The sequence below is a fragment of the Xiphophorus couchianus genome, chromosome 10 (assembly GCF_001444195.1).
Source record: "Xiphophorus couchianus chromosome 10, X_couchianus-1.0, whole genome shotgun sequence".
In the NCBI taxonomy this organism is placed as follows: Eukaryota; Metazoa; Chordata; class Actinopteri; order Cyprinodontiformes; family Poeciliidae; genus Xiphophorus; species Xiphophorus couchianus.
The window spans coordinates 5,803,456-5,822,667 of record NC_040237.1 but is presented as its reverse complement, the minus strand read 5'-3'; the positions used below and the strand labels follow the sequence as shown (position 1 = coordinate 5,822,667).

General features: G+C 41.7%; 2 protein-coding genes across 4 annotated transcripts in view; one reads left to right on the top strand and one right to left on the bottom strand.

Annotated features, from left to right (window-relative positions):
• Positions 1-887: 887 nt before the first annotated feature.
• On the bottom strand, positions 888-13,080 carry kcng3 (potassium voltage-gated channel, subfamily G, member 3). The gene is made up of 2 exons (XM_028030250.1): positions 12,455-13,080; positions 888-5,307 (listed from the first exon to the last, which is right to left on the bottom strand). The coding sequence occupies exons 1-2, from the start codon at positions 13,078-13,080 to the stop codon at positions 4,662-4,664; spliced, it is 1,272 nt and encodes a 423-aa protein (XP_027886051.1). The 3' UTR covers positions 888-4,661.
• A 2,947-nt stretch (positions 13,081-16,027) lies between these two features.
• Positions 16,028-19,212, top strand: part of mta3 (metastasis associated 1 family, member 3) — a 38,689-nt gene continuing 35,504 nt past the window's right edge. The window contains exons 1-2 of one of the 3 annotated variants that reach the window (XM_028029791.1): positions 16,028-16,150; positions 16,235-16,297. In XM_028029791.1, coding sequence (XP_027885592.1) covers positions 16,270-16,297 — 28 coding nt within the window. In that variant the 5' untranslated portion in view covers positions 16,028-16,150; positions 16,235-16,269. Of the gene's footprint in view, positions 16,298-19,212 lie in introns of all 3 variants that reach the window. The other 2 variants (XM_028029793.1, XM_028029794.1) reach the window with 2 other exon arrangements.

The window sequence follows — 19,212 nt, the reverse complement described above, 5'->3', positions numbered from 1 at the left end:
ACTTCATTTAATGAAGATGAATGTGGTTGGAGCAGCCAGCTTATGGAGTCTTGAAATATAAAGTGCCTCGTGAATGTATTAGTATCCAGTGAATCTTTTCATATTACAACCATAAGCCTCATGTTAGTTTTTTTCAGATTTTATATGGTATATTAACACAAGGTAGTGGAATGAAGTGGAAAGAAACCTATCAATGTCTTGCTCTATTTTAATCTTATTTTAAAAATATGTGGTTTTGAAGTAAAAATACACAAACAGATTTGCAGTCAATCTCCAATACATGGATGGTCCTAGATTAAAAACTAGATTGTTTGCCTTCCAAAGTCACCAAATTAGAAAAATATAATTGTATTTAAATAATTAACTGAGCTTACGGTACTGTTTGATAACTACAATAATTTGGAAGGCATGTGTTTAAATTAAAATAACATTTGTTAAAATGCCTTGAGACAACATTTGTTGTGAATTTGCTCTATATAAAGAAATTGTTTTCAAGCATTTCATAAAAAACTAAATGTAGAATGAGGGGAATTGTTCCTACCAGAATGGAAAACATGAACCTATAAAACTTTCTCCAGTGTTCAGATATTTAAAATGAAATACCTGTTATTTCTTCTTGTGTATGAACATTGGATCATCATGTAAATTGCATTTTGTGTCACTTTATGACACTGCTTTGCTATAAAATTACTTGGCAAAATTGGTAAAAATGAGTAAAATCAACTCATCCAAAGTGCGGCCCGATATATCGGTATCGGAAGTGAAAAAAGTGGATTGGTGCATCCATAGTTGTAACGTGATAAAATGTGGAAAAGGCCCAAGAGGCAAGGGCACTTTTGCTTAATTATTTTATGATAAAGTTTGAAATAAGTAGTCAGACACTTTGGTTCTACATATCAGAGGTTTTATTAGAGAAGCTCAAACACTGATCACATTTATCATGAGTACCGATGAAAAATGTCTGATTGAGGGTTTCAATCAAAATGTTCTTTCTTGAAAACAAAAGCTGCATGATTTATGTCAGAACTCAGCTAATGAAATATTCAATTTCATTTTAAGACATCTGCTGAACTTAAAAAGCACAGAAAGAACAACAAGAATATTTAAAGTGACAAACACACTCTAAACTAATACAGACCTCTAAAACAGTGCTGGAAACACATAGATTAACTTCAACATTTGATTTATTTGAAGAAAAAAAAAAGAGTCAAATTGATGTGTAATAAAGGGGGGAGGAAAAGGAGAAGAGATGTAGAGCAAGACTGTTGTGTGGGAGAGGTGTTGACTTGTTTAGATCATGTGTCTGTTCAATAAATCGCATCATCTTGGCAAAGAACGCCACAAACATGCATGAGTTATCAATGTATCAATGTCAGAACCATCATTTGTGGCAGCCCTGGATGATCTTTTTTTTTTTTCAAACACACGTTTCTTTTTTTGCTCTCAGTTTTATCTCGATTTGTGTTGTGATTCTCCACAAAAATCCCAGGACAAAGCTGTTGAGCACCATCCAGGAGGTGTGCGTGGATGCAGTCTATTTGCGTGCACAGAAATCAACCACCATAATGATTGGCATGTTGGAGGATGAGGTTGCCTTGGAGACTGAGAAACACAAAATGCCTCACATTCACTCACAAATAAAGAAGCAGCTTTTCCTTCTTTGTGCTTGGGCTTTGTCTTTTTTTTTTTTTCTTGCAGTATTTTTTTCATCCTCCATCTCAGACTCCATCTGTCCTGTTGTATCTGTGTCTGTTTTATTGTCTGCCACTTTGAGGTCCCTTCTGACCCAAACCCATATTTCATTATTCTTGGCTTAAAGCTCATCTAACACTCTGAGTCCTCTGTGTAACCCCTCGCATTTGTTCGCGCCTCTCTCCTTATTTCACACCGGTCTCACAGAATGCATCTAGGTCACACATCATTCTTGTGTAACTTGCTCCATCTGGGTTTAAATCTCTGAAAAAGTGAGCGGCCAACAGCCAGACAAACAAACACACGCGCATACACACACACCGATGCAGCCATTTCTGCCTGATCTGTAACCATGGGGACACAGTGTAAACAGCAACCATAGATAAAATGGGATTGGCTTTACTTGTGTGTCTCTAATAAATAATTCTGTGTGTGTTTATCTGCACGCTGTGCTTTTAAAGGTACACGCCAGGTGGTGAAGCACGAGCTCTTTGAAGTAGGTATTAGTAGGCTGTAGCTTACCTGCAGAAGACAGAAATCATCAAGTGAGGTTGGAGGAACATGGAGACTCTACCACAGGATTATAGGCCAGTACTGGTCAAACTGGGGCTGCTTCGGGACGTCGTTTCAGCCTTTAAAACGTCCTTACTTCCACTTTTTACATCAACCATACTTGGCAGGAAATATAATTTAGGATATAATTCACGCCGGGATGAGGTGGGACATTCCTCAGATACTTTCTTCAGAAATGATGACATATAATCTGTTTACCAGATTATAAGATTATAGTGGGGTGCAGTTTGTAAGGTACACAGTAAAAAATTAACAGCAATATTATGATGTATTTAGCATGTCATAGAGACAAAAGTTGAGTTAATTTTTCAATCATATTTTAACCATGTCATTCATATGTTTATGAATGTCTTAGTTCCTAATTTAATATTTAATTCATCAACCAAGCGTTTAGCTTGAGAAACTAATGCAATTAATTAATTTAGTTTACAAGCTAAACATTGACCTGAAAATTAAATATTAATTTGTGTTAGCTAATTAACACAAACCTTATTGTTGAATAAGGTTTATTTAGAAAATAAACATGAATGTTTATTTTCTAAACAAAATATTTATTTCCTAATCTGAACTATTTTGCTTTGACCTAAATATTTCGGGCCAAGCTAAACATTTACCTTGTGAATTAAATATTTAGTTTGGGATGATACTTATGAATGCATGAATGACATGGTGAAAATATGACTTTATAAAATGAACGCCCATTTTTGTTCTGTATGGCAGGCTAAATAAACCAAAAATATTGCTGTTCTTTTTTTTTTTTTACTACATAGCTTTACAAACATAAGTTGGAAAAACAACAATTTATGTCTTCAAACTATTTTTAACAAAGATAAGCTGATTAAAATAAGAAATAACAAATTTATCGGGGAAATAATCTATCAAAACAAACCTGGGCAGGTGAGAAAAATTTATTTCCACTTGCTTCAGCTACAGTCAGAATCCATGATTCAACAATAAGAAAGAAACGAATAAGATGGTAAAATCACTGATGAAGAAAAACAGCTAAAGAAACAAAAACTATGATCTCCTCATGATCTCCAAAAAAATGTAGAAAAATAAACCAAAAAATCTGGGGATTGAGATGTTCAAAGAAATACTTTTAGAAAGGTGTACATCCTATTACACCTGCTGTAAAACTAACGGAGAATCTGAGAAAAAGAACATCATATTAGCAGTCAAACATGGTGGTGGCAGTATGATTGTAAGTGGCCTAGTCAAAGTTTAGACTTAAATCTGACTGAGATGCTGAACATAAACAGGAAGTACATAATTCAAAATTCCCTCAAAGCAATATTAGAGACTCATCGTCAATTAATGTGATGGAGTTGTTGCTGCCAAGGACTAAGTTTTAGGTTTATGGGGTGTGAGTATACTGTAGATAATTCTCTCACCCTGTTAGAAAACATTTTTTTTTGCATTCAGGTTATCTTTTAAATTAAAATTATTTTTAGGATCTGAGAGATTTAAATGCACAAAAAACAAAAACAGGAAAAAGGGATACCTTTTGACTTTTATTTTGAAAATTTGTACTCTGAACCTCTCTGCCTATCTGCAGGTAAGATACTGATTACTTCACTTTGTTTGCTGGTCAGTTATAATCGGTTCTGCTGGAGACAGGGGCTATGTGGAGGAAGGGTGTCCAAAGTGTGGCCTGGGGGCCACTTGTGGCCTCAAGAAAGGTTCAGATTTGTCAAACAAAACAGAAAAGAATTGATTATCCAAAAAAAAAAAAGATTTTTCTGTCAATAAGGCAACAATCTGAAACCCTGTATATGTTTTGTATCTCTAATGATTTACAGATTTCCTTAAAAAAAAGTATAGGTAAAAGAAAAAGTCACAATTAACTACATTTTACATCTTTAATTTAATGGATTTTGTATGCTTTGAGTGGTTTAAATTAGCCAGTTTTGGCCCCCAGCCAATATTGAATGCTGCACTGCAAAAACACATCTTACAACTTTTTTTTTTGTGCGTAGCCTCTAGAGAAAAATATTTGTACACTTGAAGTCAGATGAAACTGACTTACAAGTACCCTTTCATTAAGATATTGGATTGGGTTTAAGTAAATAAACAGTACTGGTTCTACTGACAGATTTTCTCACTCATAATAAGACAATTTGTTCATGTTATAAATTCAATAATGTGCCAATGGAACTTGTACTTTTTTAAAAATCAATTTTAGAGAATTATTGTCTTATAACAAGCTCCTAGATCTGAATGAAAAGTTACTTGTAAGTTAGTTGTCTTTTGAAATATTTGCACTGGAAACAAAACAAAAACACTTGATAAGACTTTGTGTTTTTGCAGTGTGCCAAAGCCAGGAGACAGAGCAGTTCACATAGTTGGTTATTTCACAAGGAGATCCCCTGGTTCGCTGTGTTTGCGTCTGATTTGGTTCACTGCAGCATCTCTGAAGACACGTTTCGTGCGTATCTAGCGGAGCGGACCTTCAGTTCGTGGTAGCACTGAACAAAGCTGTGGTAGATGAAAGTGATGGGCAGAGCCAGGAGAACAATCCCGCTCACAACACACATCCCTCCGAGAACTCGTCCCCCAGTCGTCACAGGATACACATCCCCGTACCCTACTGTAGTCATGGAGATGATGACCCACCAGGCGGCGGCCGGGATGCTGGCGTAATCCTGGTTCTGCGAGTCCAAGTCCAAGCCGTGCTCCAGCAGCTGTGCCAGGGCGCTGTATATCGCCATGGCCACGAAGACAAACACCATGAGCATCACCATCTCCCTGTAGCAGCGCCTGAGCGTCAGCCCCAGAGTCTGCAGGCCCAGGAAGTGTCTGGCCAGCTTCATGAGCCAGAACACTCTCATCATCCTCAGCACGCGCAGTATCACTCCAGCGACCCCGAGCCCGGCACCCGGCATCCCAGCTCCGGCCATTGCCATGGTGACATAGTAGGGGGTAATGGCAATCGCGTCGATGATGTTCAGCGGATGGCGGATGAAGTCGCACTTGTCTCTGGCCAACAGAAAGCGCACAATGCACTCAGCTGTAAACCAGCCGATGCACACGGCCTCCACTATCCTAAAGAAGGAAGATGGAAGAGAGAAAGAGTTCAACAATAAACAGGAAATGGCAGAGGCGCTCCAGAGAGATAACAGTATGCTTGATGTGAGATACTGCTTGACTTGACCTGTCAGTGTGAGGCAGGAATAAGCCAAGCAAGAGGATTTAAATCATTGGAAATAAGGAGCACATCTGATGCAATTTAGACATACAAGTAAACAAAAACAGGCTGAATTAAACTCCACACAGGGAAAGAAGAAAAAGCCTTAAAGAGTGATTGTGACAAAATCAGCCACACAATTAATCCCCCAATTAACACAGCAAAGGCCACAAAGCTGAATTAGAAAGCCATCCCGCTGGTATTTGACACGAAGGAGATTCAAGGAAGCAAAGACCGCATGTTCCAACATGGTAGCGATTACCACAATTGAATCAAACCAAATTATGAAGCAGCTGAGAAAACTGCATCATCTACTGGCATGAAACTGGATCCCTTTGGCCCCAAGTACGAGCTACGCTTTTAGTTGATTACCTAACCCCCTGGAAAAGCTCCAAACTCAGAGCTATGTCCAGCCTGAGAGAACAAAACCTAACCTTATATAGAAAATGGGCTCCTCAGGACTTCCTTCAGAGGACAGGCTGTAGCAAAAAAACAAAACAAAACAAAAAAAACACAATGCAGAAATGGAAAAGCAGGTTTTCATTTTGTGACCAAAAGAGTTGCTCAGTCAGAAACTGTCCTCTTGTGAGACCACAAAAGGAAAAAGTAAGAGAAATGCATCACAAGAGAGCTCCCTCTGTTATTAACACTTCAAGTTTAGTAGATAATATTGACCCATTATTGATTTTCTCTTAGGGGGCTTGTGTGACAGCCATGTGAGGATGCTAATGATTAATGGGGTTGTCTGAAACTCGTCAATGAGCATAATGTCCTCAGAGGCACCGGTTTACCAAGCACCAGGATAATATTTACCATGTTTCCCACTAATACACTAAAAACTGCTGGGTTATTTCTTAAACCCAAATGCTCAGTTTATGCTGTCAGGGCAGAGTTTGGGAAGTTTAACCAAACAATGGATCAAAAATGACTAAATTTTAGACATTAGGAACCTCATCGTTCTTTACAGGCCGCCATTTTGATGAACAGATCAGACTTCCCTATCCCTCTTCCACCACATCAAATAATGGAAACATTCTTATTTATGCCTTTTAAATGTATCAATAAAGGGAACTAGATAGCAGTAGCTAAAGCTTTGTTTCACATTTTGATTTAAGTCTTGGACATTATTTGTTGTAATTTTCCATTATCAACTCATGTATGGAAATTTCATGACTATAATAAATAACAGTAGATTGTTTAAGAGTTATTCTGGTTGCATTAGGGAACATAATCTGTCATATTTTGTAAAATTCAAGTTAATGCAATACAAAATTGAGAGAAAATATGTGTAATTCAATTTAATTACACATGAGATTTGAGGATTTTTCTGAGTATTTTTTCATAATTTATTAAACTGATAAGTATAATGAAACATATATTAATATGTAAGGGCTTAAGTGCATGGTAAATGTTTTTTACAGGACACATGGGTAGGTGTAAAATAGATATTTGAACTGTCAGTTATGATTTGATCTGGGGATTAAAGGTTCTGTTTGTTTTCAGTCTAACTGTTATGGGAATGGTGTTTTATTTTTAATATTAGTTGCACTGAATTAGTCATAAATTGACCCAGTTTGGGAGTTTTCATCAAGATCAAGTAGAAATATGATCAATGTTGGATCACTGAATGTGAATTATTTGTTAATAAAGGCTTTACAAATATATGAGGATGTTGTCTTTTTTTTTAAATCAAATTATGTTAACGCAGAATCAAACTGCCTGTGTGTTTAATTGCTTTGTGTGAAGGCACGGCTTGCATGAGTTAATGCTTCCGTGACTGTTATTTTTATCAGATTCCAGCAGACTGGAGTTAAATTTACATTAATAACTTCGGGGATAATGCATCTGGTATATCTGTCCATCTCTATGCTGATGACGCAGTTGTTTACTGCCATGGAAACTCCATTGCCTTAGTTTGCGATCGTCTACAAGCTGCTTTTGACATTATTCAGTCACATTTGTTCCATCTCATATTAATTCTCAATTCTGACAAAACTGAAGGTATTTTGTTTTCAACCTAAAAGAAAACCTCTGTTACTCTCCCTGCTATCCTGTCTGCACAAATTGAATTTTGCTTGCTAGAAATGCATATTACTAGATGAAAATCTTTCTTTTATGTCAAATATGTATAGTATGAGAATCAAATAAGACTCTTTTCTTAGAATTAAAGCATGTTTTTCATTTTAACATGAATAGACAACCAGTTGTCAGGAAGCGGTGTGGTGAAGGGTGGTGAGGCAGATGCAGCGGACCCAGGTATGATGAATATGAAGATTTAATGAGAAAACTTAATCCAAACAACGAGCAGCAGGCACATGGAAACACTGACGACACAGAAGCTAACATTGACGACAACAAGGCTAGACATTGACGAGGACCCGACGACGAACAAGGAACACAGGTGGAGTTAAATACACGGGAGGGTAATCACAGAGACGAGACACACCTGGGAACAATCAAGGGGAGGACAGGACAACGAAGAGACTTAACGACACAGAAAACTCTAAATAAACAAGGAAAAACACAGATCATGACAGTACCCCCCCCTCAAGGGCGGCTACCAGACGCCCAAGAAAAAAAAAAACAACCAAAAAACCCAGCAAGGGTGGGTGGAGGGGTGCCGGACGGCGGGCCAGAGTCCAAACCAACAAAAAAAAAAAAAACAACCCACCATCGTGGGCGGAAAAACAAGAAGGGCCAAGAGTCCAAAAACAACAAAAAACTACCCACAGGGTGGGCGGAGGCAAAGGAGGCGGGAACCACGGAGGTGGTCCGGCGGTCGTCCGCGGCGGCGGGAACCACGGAGGCGGTCCGGCGGCCGTCCGCAGCGCTGGAGGCGGGAACCACGGAGGCGGTCCGGCGGCCGTCCGCGGCGCTGGAGGCGGGAACCACGGAGGCGGTCCGGCGGCCGTCCGCGGCGCTGAAGGCGGGAACCACAGAGGCGGGACCCCAGGAGGCGGTCCAGCGGCTGTCCGCGGCCCGGGAGGTGGCGATGATGAGCCCCCCGAGGCAGGGTCTCTGGTGGAGCACAGGGGGTCTCGGTGGGAACGCCGGGGGTCTGAGTCGGAACACTGGGAGTCTTGTGAGGAACGCAGGGGGTCTTGGTCCTCGGGGTCTCGGGAGTCAAGGTCTCGGGGGTCAGGGTCTCGGAGGGAACGCAGAGGGTCAGGGTCTCGGAGGGAACGCAGAGGGTCAGGGTCTCGGAGGGAACGCAGAGGGTCAGGGTCTCTGGAGGAACGCAGAGGGTCAGGGTCTCTGGAGGAACGCAGGAGGTCAGGGTCTCTGGAGGAACGCAGGAGGTCAGGGTCTCTGGAGGAACGCTGGAGGTCAGGGTCTCGGGTGGAACGCTGGAGGTCAGGGTCTCGGGTGGAACGCTGGAGGTCAGGGTCTCGGGTGGAACGCTGGAGGTCAGGGTCTCGGGTGGAACGCTGGGAGTCTGAGTCGGAACGCAGGGGGTCTCGGTCGGAACGCAGGGGGTCTCGGTCGGAACGCAGGGGGTCTCGGGTGGAACGCAGGGGGTCTCGGGTGGAACGCAGGGGGTCTCGGGTGGAACGCAGGGGGTCTCGGGTGGAACGCAGGGGGTCTGGGCCTCGGGTGCGCCGGCAGGAACGCCGGCTGATTCGGCCTCGGGTGCGCCGGCTGGTGCGCCGGCTGATTCGGCCTCGGGTGCGCCGGCTGGTGCGCCGGCTGATTCGGCCTCGGGTGCGCCGGCTGGTGCGCCGGCTGATTCGGCCTCGGGTGCGCCGGCTGGTGCGCCGGCTGATTCGGCCTCGGGTGCGCCGGCTGGTGCGCCGGCTGATTCGGCCTCGGGTGCGCCGGCTGGTGCGCCGGCTGATTCGGCCTCGGGTGCGCCGGCTGGTGCGCCGGCTGATTCGGCCTCGGGTGCGCCGGCTGGTGCGCCGGCTGATTCGGCCTCGGGTGCGCCGGCTGGAACGGCCTCCGGTGCGCCGGCTGGTGCGCCGGCTGGAACGGCCTCCGGTGCGCCGGTCCTGCCTGGAACGGCCTCCGGTGCGCCGGCAGGAACGCCGGCTGGAACGGCCTCCGGTGCGCCGGCAGGAACGCCGGCTGGAACGGCCTCCGGTGCGCCGGCAGGAACGCCGGCTGGAACGCCGGCTGACTTGGCCGGGGGTGCGCCGACCGGAACGCCGGCTGATTCGGCCTGGAGTGCGCCGGCTGAAACGGCCTCGGGGGCGCCGGCTGGAACGCTGGCTGGAGTTGCTGGTCCCGGAACTGGAGCGGGATCTGGGCTGGCGGAGAAACTGTGCGGCTTGGGAGGCAGAGGTTCGCCAGCCATGACGGCTAGGGCCGCCTTACGCTCCCACTCTGCCTCCCTCTGCAACTCCACCAACCCCGGGTGCGGAAAACGAGGAACCCAGTAGTCCAGCAACAGTCCCAAGCGGATGGCGAAACCGAGGCGTCGGCCGGCAGCGTACGGCTTGGCCATAGCCTCCTCATACTCGCTGATCGTTTCCGTCAGCTCCTTTAACTCCACTGGGTCCATGATGAAAAGTAAAAATAGCGTGCCTCACCGTTCGGTCTGGTCGGGTCCTACTGTCAGGAAGCGGTGTGGTGAAGGGTGGTGAGGCAGATGCAGCGGACCCAGGTATGATGAATATGAAGATTTAATGAGAAAACTTAATCCAAACAACGAGCAGCAGGCACATGGAAACACTGACGACACAGAAGCTAACATTGACGACAACAAGGCTAGACATTGACGAGGACCCGACGACGAACAAGGAACACAGGTGGAGTTAAATACACGGGAGGGTAATCACAGAGACGAGACACACCTGGGAACAATCAAGGGGAGGACAGGACAACGAAGAGACTTAACGACACAGAAAACTCTAAATAAACAAGGAAAAACACAGATCATGACACCAGTGGCAGCTGACCTTTTACCTTACATTGATTATGGTTTTATCATTTATATGAATGTTCCTGTTACAGGTTACAGATTACTCCTTACAGGTTGAATGCTGAGATTCACTACAGGATGTAAAAATCCAGCATTGTACAGAATGCCAGCTTATCTAACTTACTTGGTCTTCCTTAAACTGGAAAAATTGATATTCTTAATTGGAAAAACATTACAACAGGATCCGAAGCTGTGCAGCTTAATTGAACTAAAGGTTTTAAATTAAATTGAGAAATCATCAGTGGGTGGCTGTTTATGCTCTTAATGTTTTTTTGGTATTTTCTTTTACTTTATCTAAGTTTTACCTTGTCGAGACAATTAGATTAACTATCAAATTATTATGTACATATAAAGTAGATTGCTTTTAAAAATGAGGCTTCACATCGCTGTGAGATCTACCTGTATAAAAAAAGGTGAAATAATAAAGAAATATGTTGCAACTTTACCTGTTTGACTCCAGTGACCCCAGGATAATGTGTGAAATGGCAAAGTGGAAGCAAAAAGTTATGATGACAATGATCATCGTTGAGCTTTATATTCAGTACACAAAATACAGCTTTATATTCCAGATTATTTCATTTGATAATTTCTTATAACTGAAAATAATACATTTTCTTGTCCTGTAAAATTTGCCCTTGCTGTACAGTTTTCCATTCTTATTTTTCTGTTTTTATGCTTTTTTGGTTTTGTGTTAATCTGGATGCATCTATTTACCTTAAACCTGCTCATTTTACCATTCTGGGACAATGAAGGATATTTCTTTTCTATACTAATAGAGTATTTTCATCAGAGTAGTTTTTGAGCATGTCTGTCCCTCATAAAATGGCCCCAGATGCAGTCTGCACTCCTTCTGCTTCACCTCACTACAGCAGCTCCTCTTCCTGGGTTCTGAGTGATGGTGATTTCTTATTACTTTGATCACTGCAATGGAACAGGCTGTCCTGTAGAAGCAAATTTTCCTGAACTCTATGATATTGTAACATTTCTTTGCAGACAAACATAATACAAGTAAATACATCTGAAGAAAGAATTTGATTAAAAATATCCAAAAGAACTGGATCAGGGTTTCAAACTTATTTTAAAGTCATTATCCCATAAGATAGTTAAGTTTCAGACCAAAAGTCTATGTAAAGTTCTTACATGAGTCTGAAACTTGAATTTTTATTTTAAGCAACATAATTATTTTTGCAATTTTGCCCATCTGACAGGTCTATTTCTACCCTCCATCTTGGCATTTTCACAACATACTAACTACAGTATGTTGTACGTACAGAGTTCAGATGTAATTAAATGAAACGTAATGGTGCATGTTCAAGTTCCCTGTCTGGAAAACAGGAGAATTCCATAAAGTTGGAATTGCAACTGGAAAATTTGCATTTCAATGAACAGGTCTGGGTTTTGTTTCCAATATGGCTGAAAGGTGACATTTATTATCACTTCTGACACTTTGCATGTCATTAAAGAAGAGTCACACAAAGTACTATAATATTTCTTTTTGTATTTTGTGCTTAAGCCTGACTTTATAAAATAAAGAGAAATGTGCTGTTATAAGTTTACATTGCTAATAATGGATCCAAAAAAAGGGCAAATCCGGTTTTTAGATTTGAATGCTCTCAAATTCAAATTAGTGATATCTGAGCATATGGGTCCATCTTCCCTTCACATAGACCTAAAATTGAGAGAAAAATACTAGTTTTCATTACTTAACAGAACCACATGAAGAACCTGCAGAGATATGTGGGAAAATACTCTGAGAAGGTTCGATTCGTCACCTTACGTGATGTCATGATGAGACGGGTGTGGTGTGGAAGCCTGTTAGTGGGAGTTTGTTTATCTCGATTAAACAACAAATTGACACAAAACAGCAAAACAAAGAGTAACTTGACATATTTCTCCATAGTCGACTATAAACTATATTTAGAGTCAGTGTGGTGGATTTTACTGAATTTGAAAGATGTATTCATGAAGTGTCTCACTTTTACGCACAGGACTTCAGAGCACCATCATTGCGCCTCAATGTCTGACCGCATTTCACTGAGGGGAGCCCCTCAAGCACTGCAGTTTGGTCGCACACCATCGCCTACCTGTGCTCTTCCACGGTAGTCTTCTTAGCCGTATCCCAGTCCGGCAGCGTGCTGGCACACAGCATGATCATAGAAACAATCACGAAAATCACGGACACCGAAGCCAGAAGCTGCGCCGCCAGGGAAGAATTAGGATCCTCGAAGGTTTTGCGCATCCTCTCCAGCCATTTGGCGCGTCCTGTGAGCTCAATCTGTTGCACCGTCTCCTCCGGAGTCAGGCACTCATCCCCGGACAGTACGATGTCCCCCTCTGAGAGACTGTCCATCCCGATGTCGGACATCCTCTCGTCCAGGCGCTTCTGGCAGCAGGAGTCCAGGTGCGCGGTCTCCAGCCCCCAGTACAGCATCTCGGTGTAGAAGGATAGCTCGCAGACTCCGGGGACAAACCGGAGTTTGCCGGAGCGCACGTACAGCATTATGAACACGAAAGCTTGCGCATGGCGGTCGAAGAAGAACTCGTTCCGGTCCCGGTCGTAGTCGTCGCACAATTCTAGGACCTCTTTCTCGGTCGCGCAGGCATGTAAGCGGCTGACGCGTCGGAGTGGGAAATCCCTGATCACCTCACGAGTGAAGGCGTACCGGGTTCCCCCCACATTAAGCACGCATATGCTCTTCCCGAACTTCATCTTAGCGACCTATACCCGATTAAAACTCTTCTTCACTGTCCATTCTTCCTTTCATCTCAGGAGTCAGGGTACCTGGGGGGAGCGGACGGTCTCCCCTGTCCCCCGGGGCGTGGCTCGCCTTTCCTGGAAGCGGACCTATAGGTTTGGTCCGTGTGTGGATGAAACTAAATCTCCTCTGTTTCTCCCACTGCCCGCTCCTTCTGCCTCTGTGGTCTGGATAAAACTCTCTCCACCCCACTCAGGGCGAGCCAGTCCCATCCGTGATGTCATATGCGCGCACGCAGCGAGAAACACAAACCCCCCACGGTAAAATCACAGCGTATTGTTTTGTTTCCACACTGATAAAACGCTGTCAGAATTTAACCAATAACCCAGGAGCAATAGTATTGTAAACTATTGTATTTGGACAGCTTTCAATTAATGATTCTGAATAGAAATAATGTAGAATGAACAATAACAGACAGTAAAATGCATTTTGAAAAATCTACAGTGAACAAAGTTGAATTCTAACATTGTTTAATCTATTTTGACTCAAATATTCTATTTACTCAAATATATTGTTCTGTCTCATGCTATACAAAATTGTGGGCTTTTTAGCAACAAAAATAGGCTGTAATGGATCATTTAAAAACTTTGCTCCTTTATATCTTGTATAAATCTTTAGATCATCAGTCAGACATGATAAGTCAGTCCTACTAGCTACAGCTACCCCACCTGTTTAGGCCAATACAAAACCTTTATCTTTATTTTAATTTGCTAGTTGGTTTTTTTTAGCCTTTGACTTGTGGGTTCATTGCCCTGCTGCATAACATAAGTAGGATTGACCTGAGCAAGCCTAGTTGGGCAACCGATTAGTTGGGCAATTGGCTTCAGGATTTTCTGGTAGAGAGCAGAAATTACAGCAAAGCAGTCCCAGACCATGACACGACCACCACCATGTCTGAATGTTTGTATCAAGTTCTTTTTTTGAAATGTGGTGTCAGTTTTCCACAAAAGCTGCACTTTTCTCTCGTTAGTCCACATATTTACCCCAATGTCTGCTGTTTAACAAATGCGACACAAGCCTTTGTGTTTCCAGCAGTGGATTTTGCCACTGGATGCAATTTTTAAAGCTTTTTTTTTTCTTTATGAGTGCTGCATTGCTTTAGATCCTGCTTTACTTTCTTTTGTGACCTCCGGGGTCAGTCGTTAATGGATTTTTGAAGTTAAGTTTTGGTCGGTCGGCCACGCCTGAAGGCTCTTCGCTGTGACATGCATTTTTACTTTTGCAGGTAATGACTCTCACAGTGGCTCACTAGAGTCTTACAGAGGTCTTGGCAACATGTTGAGGTCTGTTTGATAATCTTGTTTCTCATCTATTCCTGATTTTATTTACATAGGGGTTTTATGTGGGGTTTTTTCAGCGTGAGATAGTGTTTCCTTTTAGCAGTTTCTTTATTCTTCACATTTGGCAATTAGTGGACCTGGGTAAATGGACTGACTCTAAATTTTTCTAGTCATGCCGATCAATCAAAGTGTTTAACACTATGGGCACCAATATGAATAAGAAGGCAACTTAGCATTGAATACCTTGTTCAGGAATACATCAGCAAGTGACAGGAGGAAGCATGAATTAAATCCAAAATAAATTACTAATAAAAGCAGTTACTTTTTCTACATTGGGTCAGATTACTTTGGCAAGTTTGTTTTCCCTTAACCAATAAAATCACAATTTTAAAACTTATTTTATTTATTTATTCAAGTTCTGTGTGACTGAAATGAAATATTTGTTAATGCTTGATTTTCATACTGTACACTTCAGATTTCCAATACAAGCCACAGTCCTGTCACCTGCAGAAATACTCAGATGTCTCTGCAGTAGTTGGTTATATCAGAGATGGTGAAGAAGCTGAGTACAGAGAGCTGGTGGATCGTTTTTTGTCGCGGTGGGGAAACAACCATGTTATCTTTAGATGATTATAGATTTTAAGAAAAACAGCACGATGAAAACCCCTTTTTCTTCACTGGAGAAAATGTGGAGGTGGTTGAAGAATATAAACACCTCAGCGTTCTCTCGGACAGACTGAACTAGAGACACAACATTGAAGCCAACAGAAGACTTTACTTCTTCAGGAAGCTTAAGTTCTTCACTGTTTGTGGTAAGATGCAAAATGACTGTTGTGTAGGACGTAATTTTTTTTTTTTCCATCATCTGTTTGGCTAGCACCAAAAAAGGCTAAACAACCTGATTAAGAAGGCTGGTTTCTTTCTGGATACTACTGGAATAACTGGAGTAGGTAGAGCAAAGAATGATTCGTCATATATATATTCCTTTATTTAACCAGGTAAACCCCGTTGAGATCTAGATCTCATTTTCAAGAGGGACCTGGGCAAAATAAAATAAAAAAAATAAATAATAATAATAATAATAATATTTTAAAAAAAAAATAATAATAATAATATAAAAAATATGGACAACCCCGAGCATCCTCTGTTTGAAACTGCTTCACAACAACAGAGTGTCTTCAGTCAGAGGCTCCCTCAGAATCGCTGTAATACTGACCACTAGAGGAGATCCTTACTGCACACAGCCATCAGCATCTACAACAACTCTTAGAAGAATCTTAAATAATATGAATCACAGCAACATTTAATGTCCACTTTGGAATCAGTAAAGTATTTTTTAATTGAATTTAATTTAAACTTAAACATTTAAGTGTCTCAAAATGCAAATTCAGAGCATATCTTTAATATTTCTCAAGATTTTTATCTGTAATAAAAAAAAAAAACTTTTGTTCATAACAGATCATTTTACGGCTACTTTTTGTTGTTCTATTTTATAAAATCCCAGTGAATACATATAACTTAGGTATTTTGACGTGCCTGTGTTTGCGCCTGCGCAGCCCCCTCCGTCGCCTCCGAACAGTGAGTGGTTTTTCGGGTTCATCCGACTTCTGTCGGCCGCTCTGAGTTTACTGTATTGTATAAAGCTGCTGCCGCGAGTCGGTAGAGGAGGAGTAGGAGGAGGAAGGGGCGTCTGAGTAGCAAAATTTCTCCCCTGATAGTGAACACATCCGGAGTCCCGACGATCGTAATTTAAAAATCACATTGTCGTTTTATAAAACAGAGTTTTAGATGTATATATTTTAAAATTTATTTATGTCATTTCGCTTAGTTTATGCTTTACGTTAACACGCTGGGAGGGCAGAAATGGCGGCCAACATGTACCGGGTCGGAGGTATGTATGTTAGTGGATCCTTTTTTAAAAAAAAAAATCAAATAGAAATAACTAAGTTTTGAATCTCCTTTGTGTTATTTGGTGATGTGTTAGTGATTGTGCGTGTAATGGTGAGATGCGGTTGAGCTGCATGTTTAGATGTGAGTGAGGCTGGAGCCGGAAGGTGAGCTTTTCTTAATATTTGGGATCCAAACGGGCCAGGCCTCTCAGCAGCTAGCCGCCAGCTCGCTAACTGGCTACCTGGTAATGTAAACATCTTTTTTCAGCTGTCGGCACTGTTAGCCGCTACAGTGGTTGCGAAATACTTTCACGGTGGACGTGGAAGAGCCACAAGCTGTGTTACCCCATGGCTGGAGGTGTATTTAAGCGGCTGGTGAAATTTCACTTCGGTCAGTCTGAGGCTGCCTTTGTATTTGCCTCTTCTGGCATGCAGCCATTAGTCTACGAGTCCTTATTTAGCTAACGTTAGCACAAGCCGCGGCTCATCGTCCTCTTCCTCCTTTTATTATTTCTGCATTGTAATTAGACGACCATCTTGGTGACATTAAAACCTGCTTTTCCCCGTAGCGTTTAATATTACACACACATTGGCTTATAGTGTGGTTAGTGCTCCAGTCCGGCTGCTTGGTCGACCAGCTAGCTCGTTAGCGCTCTGCTGGAATTCAGCATCAAATTATTGTCTTCATGGCGTCGGTGCGTCTGCTGAGCTGAACCTTACACCTTCATTTGCTCATACCCGACCTTTCCTTTACCTCTAAATGGAAAGTTATCATAAATGCCTTGATGCATCACTTGATTGTTGCAGCATAAACTATATATTTTGCCATTCTGGCAACCACTTGCACATCACAATGTGTCTTATCTTCATTTCTGATGCCTTCAGATGCTCTTTGTTAACTCCACGTTGCATTCAAGTCCTCTCCTGCATAATACAGACCATGTGCATCTCACTAAATCATCACATGCATTTATATGAATTATGAATTTCAAAAATTGAAACGCATTTATTATATAGATGCATTTCACACATGGTAATAATGGCTTAAGTGTTGAATTCTGTTTAATTTTTGATGATTATAGGGTTTGAAGTACCTTTATATTAAATGTTGTCATAACTCAACCAAGTATCTCCAAAGAGTTGTTGTGAATGGTGATGCTGTGGGCAGGACGGATCTACAGTAGCAGTCAGTCTTGCATTGAATCTGAAGAGGCTTCTGACCAAATCTGTTGTTTATACTTAGAGTATCATGACATTCTAACAGCTCTATTTCCAGGCCACAGGGATAATATTATACAATAGAATGTCCTGGTTGACAACATCAGTTCTTGGGAAGCACTGCTAATCTACCTCACTTGCTTTTGCCTGTCTTCTTTAAATCTGTCTGGCTGTATGGTTAGAAAACCGGACAGAAACGTAGGAGACCCTTTCTCCCGTTAGGACTAATGGAAGTGATGGCTTGAACCTCTTCTTTGCTCTGCATTTCCTTTTCAACTTCTTTGGAATTTGTCGTCATAGTTCAGGTACCATTTGAGCTTTTGGGACGCTAATCAGCCGCTCCCAGTTGTGAAAACAATATCTTATTACCATGGTTATGCATCAATAATTGTCTACAAGTCAAAAAGTAAGAAGAAAGATCCTTCCAGCTGCACAGCATCCAAAACCAGAGGGAAAAGCTGTCTTAACATCCAACTAAAAAAATCTAGTCACTCCAGCATCGCTCCTGAATCAGAGACAAGAGTCAGTTGCACCTTACTTAGGCTAAGCAGAAAATAGGCTGGATCGTTGTCTAAATCTCTGTTTTTGGATGGAATTCAATTTCATTTTGAAATTTGACTTTTGAGGAATAGTAACAGAAATAAATTATGACCGAAGCTGCCATCTTAAACCAACACCAGTCTCAGAAATATCACCTTTTGTTAAAAAAAGGAAGTTTTAAGCAGCCGTCATTTTTCTATTGAACTCTTATTTACATAATCATCAGTTTTTATTCACAGGGAAAGCGGTAGTAGGTCTATAACAGTGACAATCACATGTGAACCGCCTGCTGCTAATCGTTTAGCATGTCAGGAGCATCTTGGATTTTGAGTCTGTGAAAATGACTAATGATGCTTTTTGACTAGGGCAATATTTACATTTATTTAAGTTGCTTCCTTGCAGAAGCTTTCAGACCCTTGGTATATTTGGTCAACTTGTGGAAATAATCTTCAAAATTTTATTTTAAGAGTATATTTGACAGGTCAACACAAAGTTATGCATAACTATGAAGTAAAACAAAAATTATAAATTTTTAAAAAATAATTATTTTTTTTAGAAATATAAATCATGACTCCACTTCATAGAACCACTTTATGCTCCAGTGTCAGCTGCAAGTCTCTATTGCATGTTATATACAGAAAATGTTGACAGTTCTTCCTTGAATACTAACTGAAACTTAGTCAGATTGGATGGAGGGGATTTCTGAAGATCAGTTTTGAAGTCTTACCACAGATCAGATGGATTCCTGTCTGGACTTTGACTAGGTCACTGTAATACATGGACAAGCTTTGATATAAACTATTCCATTATGGTTCTCATAGTCCAGTGCTTCTCAATTCCAGTCCTCAGGCCCCCCTGCTCTGCATGTTTTAGATGTGCCTCTATTCCAGAGCAGCTGATTCAAATGATTGCATGACCATCAAGTGCTGCAGAAACCTGTTGATCACCCATAGATTCAATCCAGGTGTGTAGCAGAAGGGAAACACCTAAAACATGTAGGGCAGGGGTGCCTGAGGACCGGAATTGAGAAACGCTGTCATAGTCTGACTGTTCAATTAGATCAGGGGTCTCAAACTCCACGAGGGCCAGTGTCCTGCAGTTTTTAGATGTGCCACAGGTACAAAAACGCTGGAATGAAATGGCTTAATTACCTCCTCCT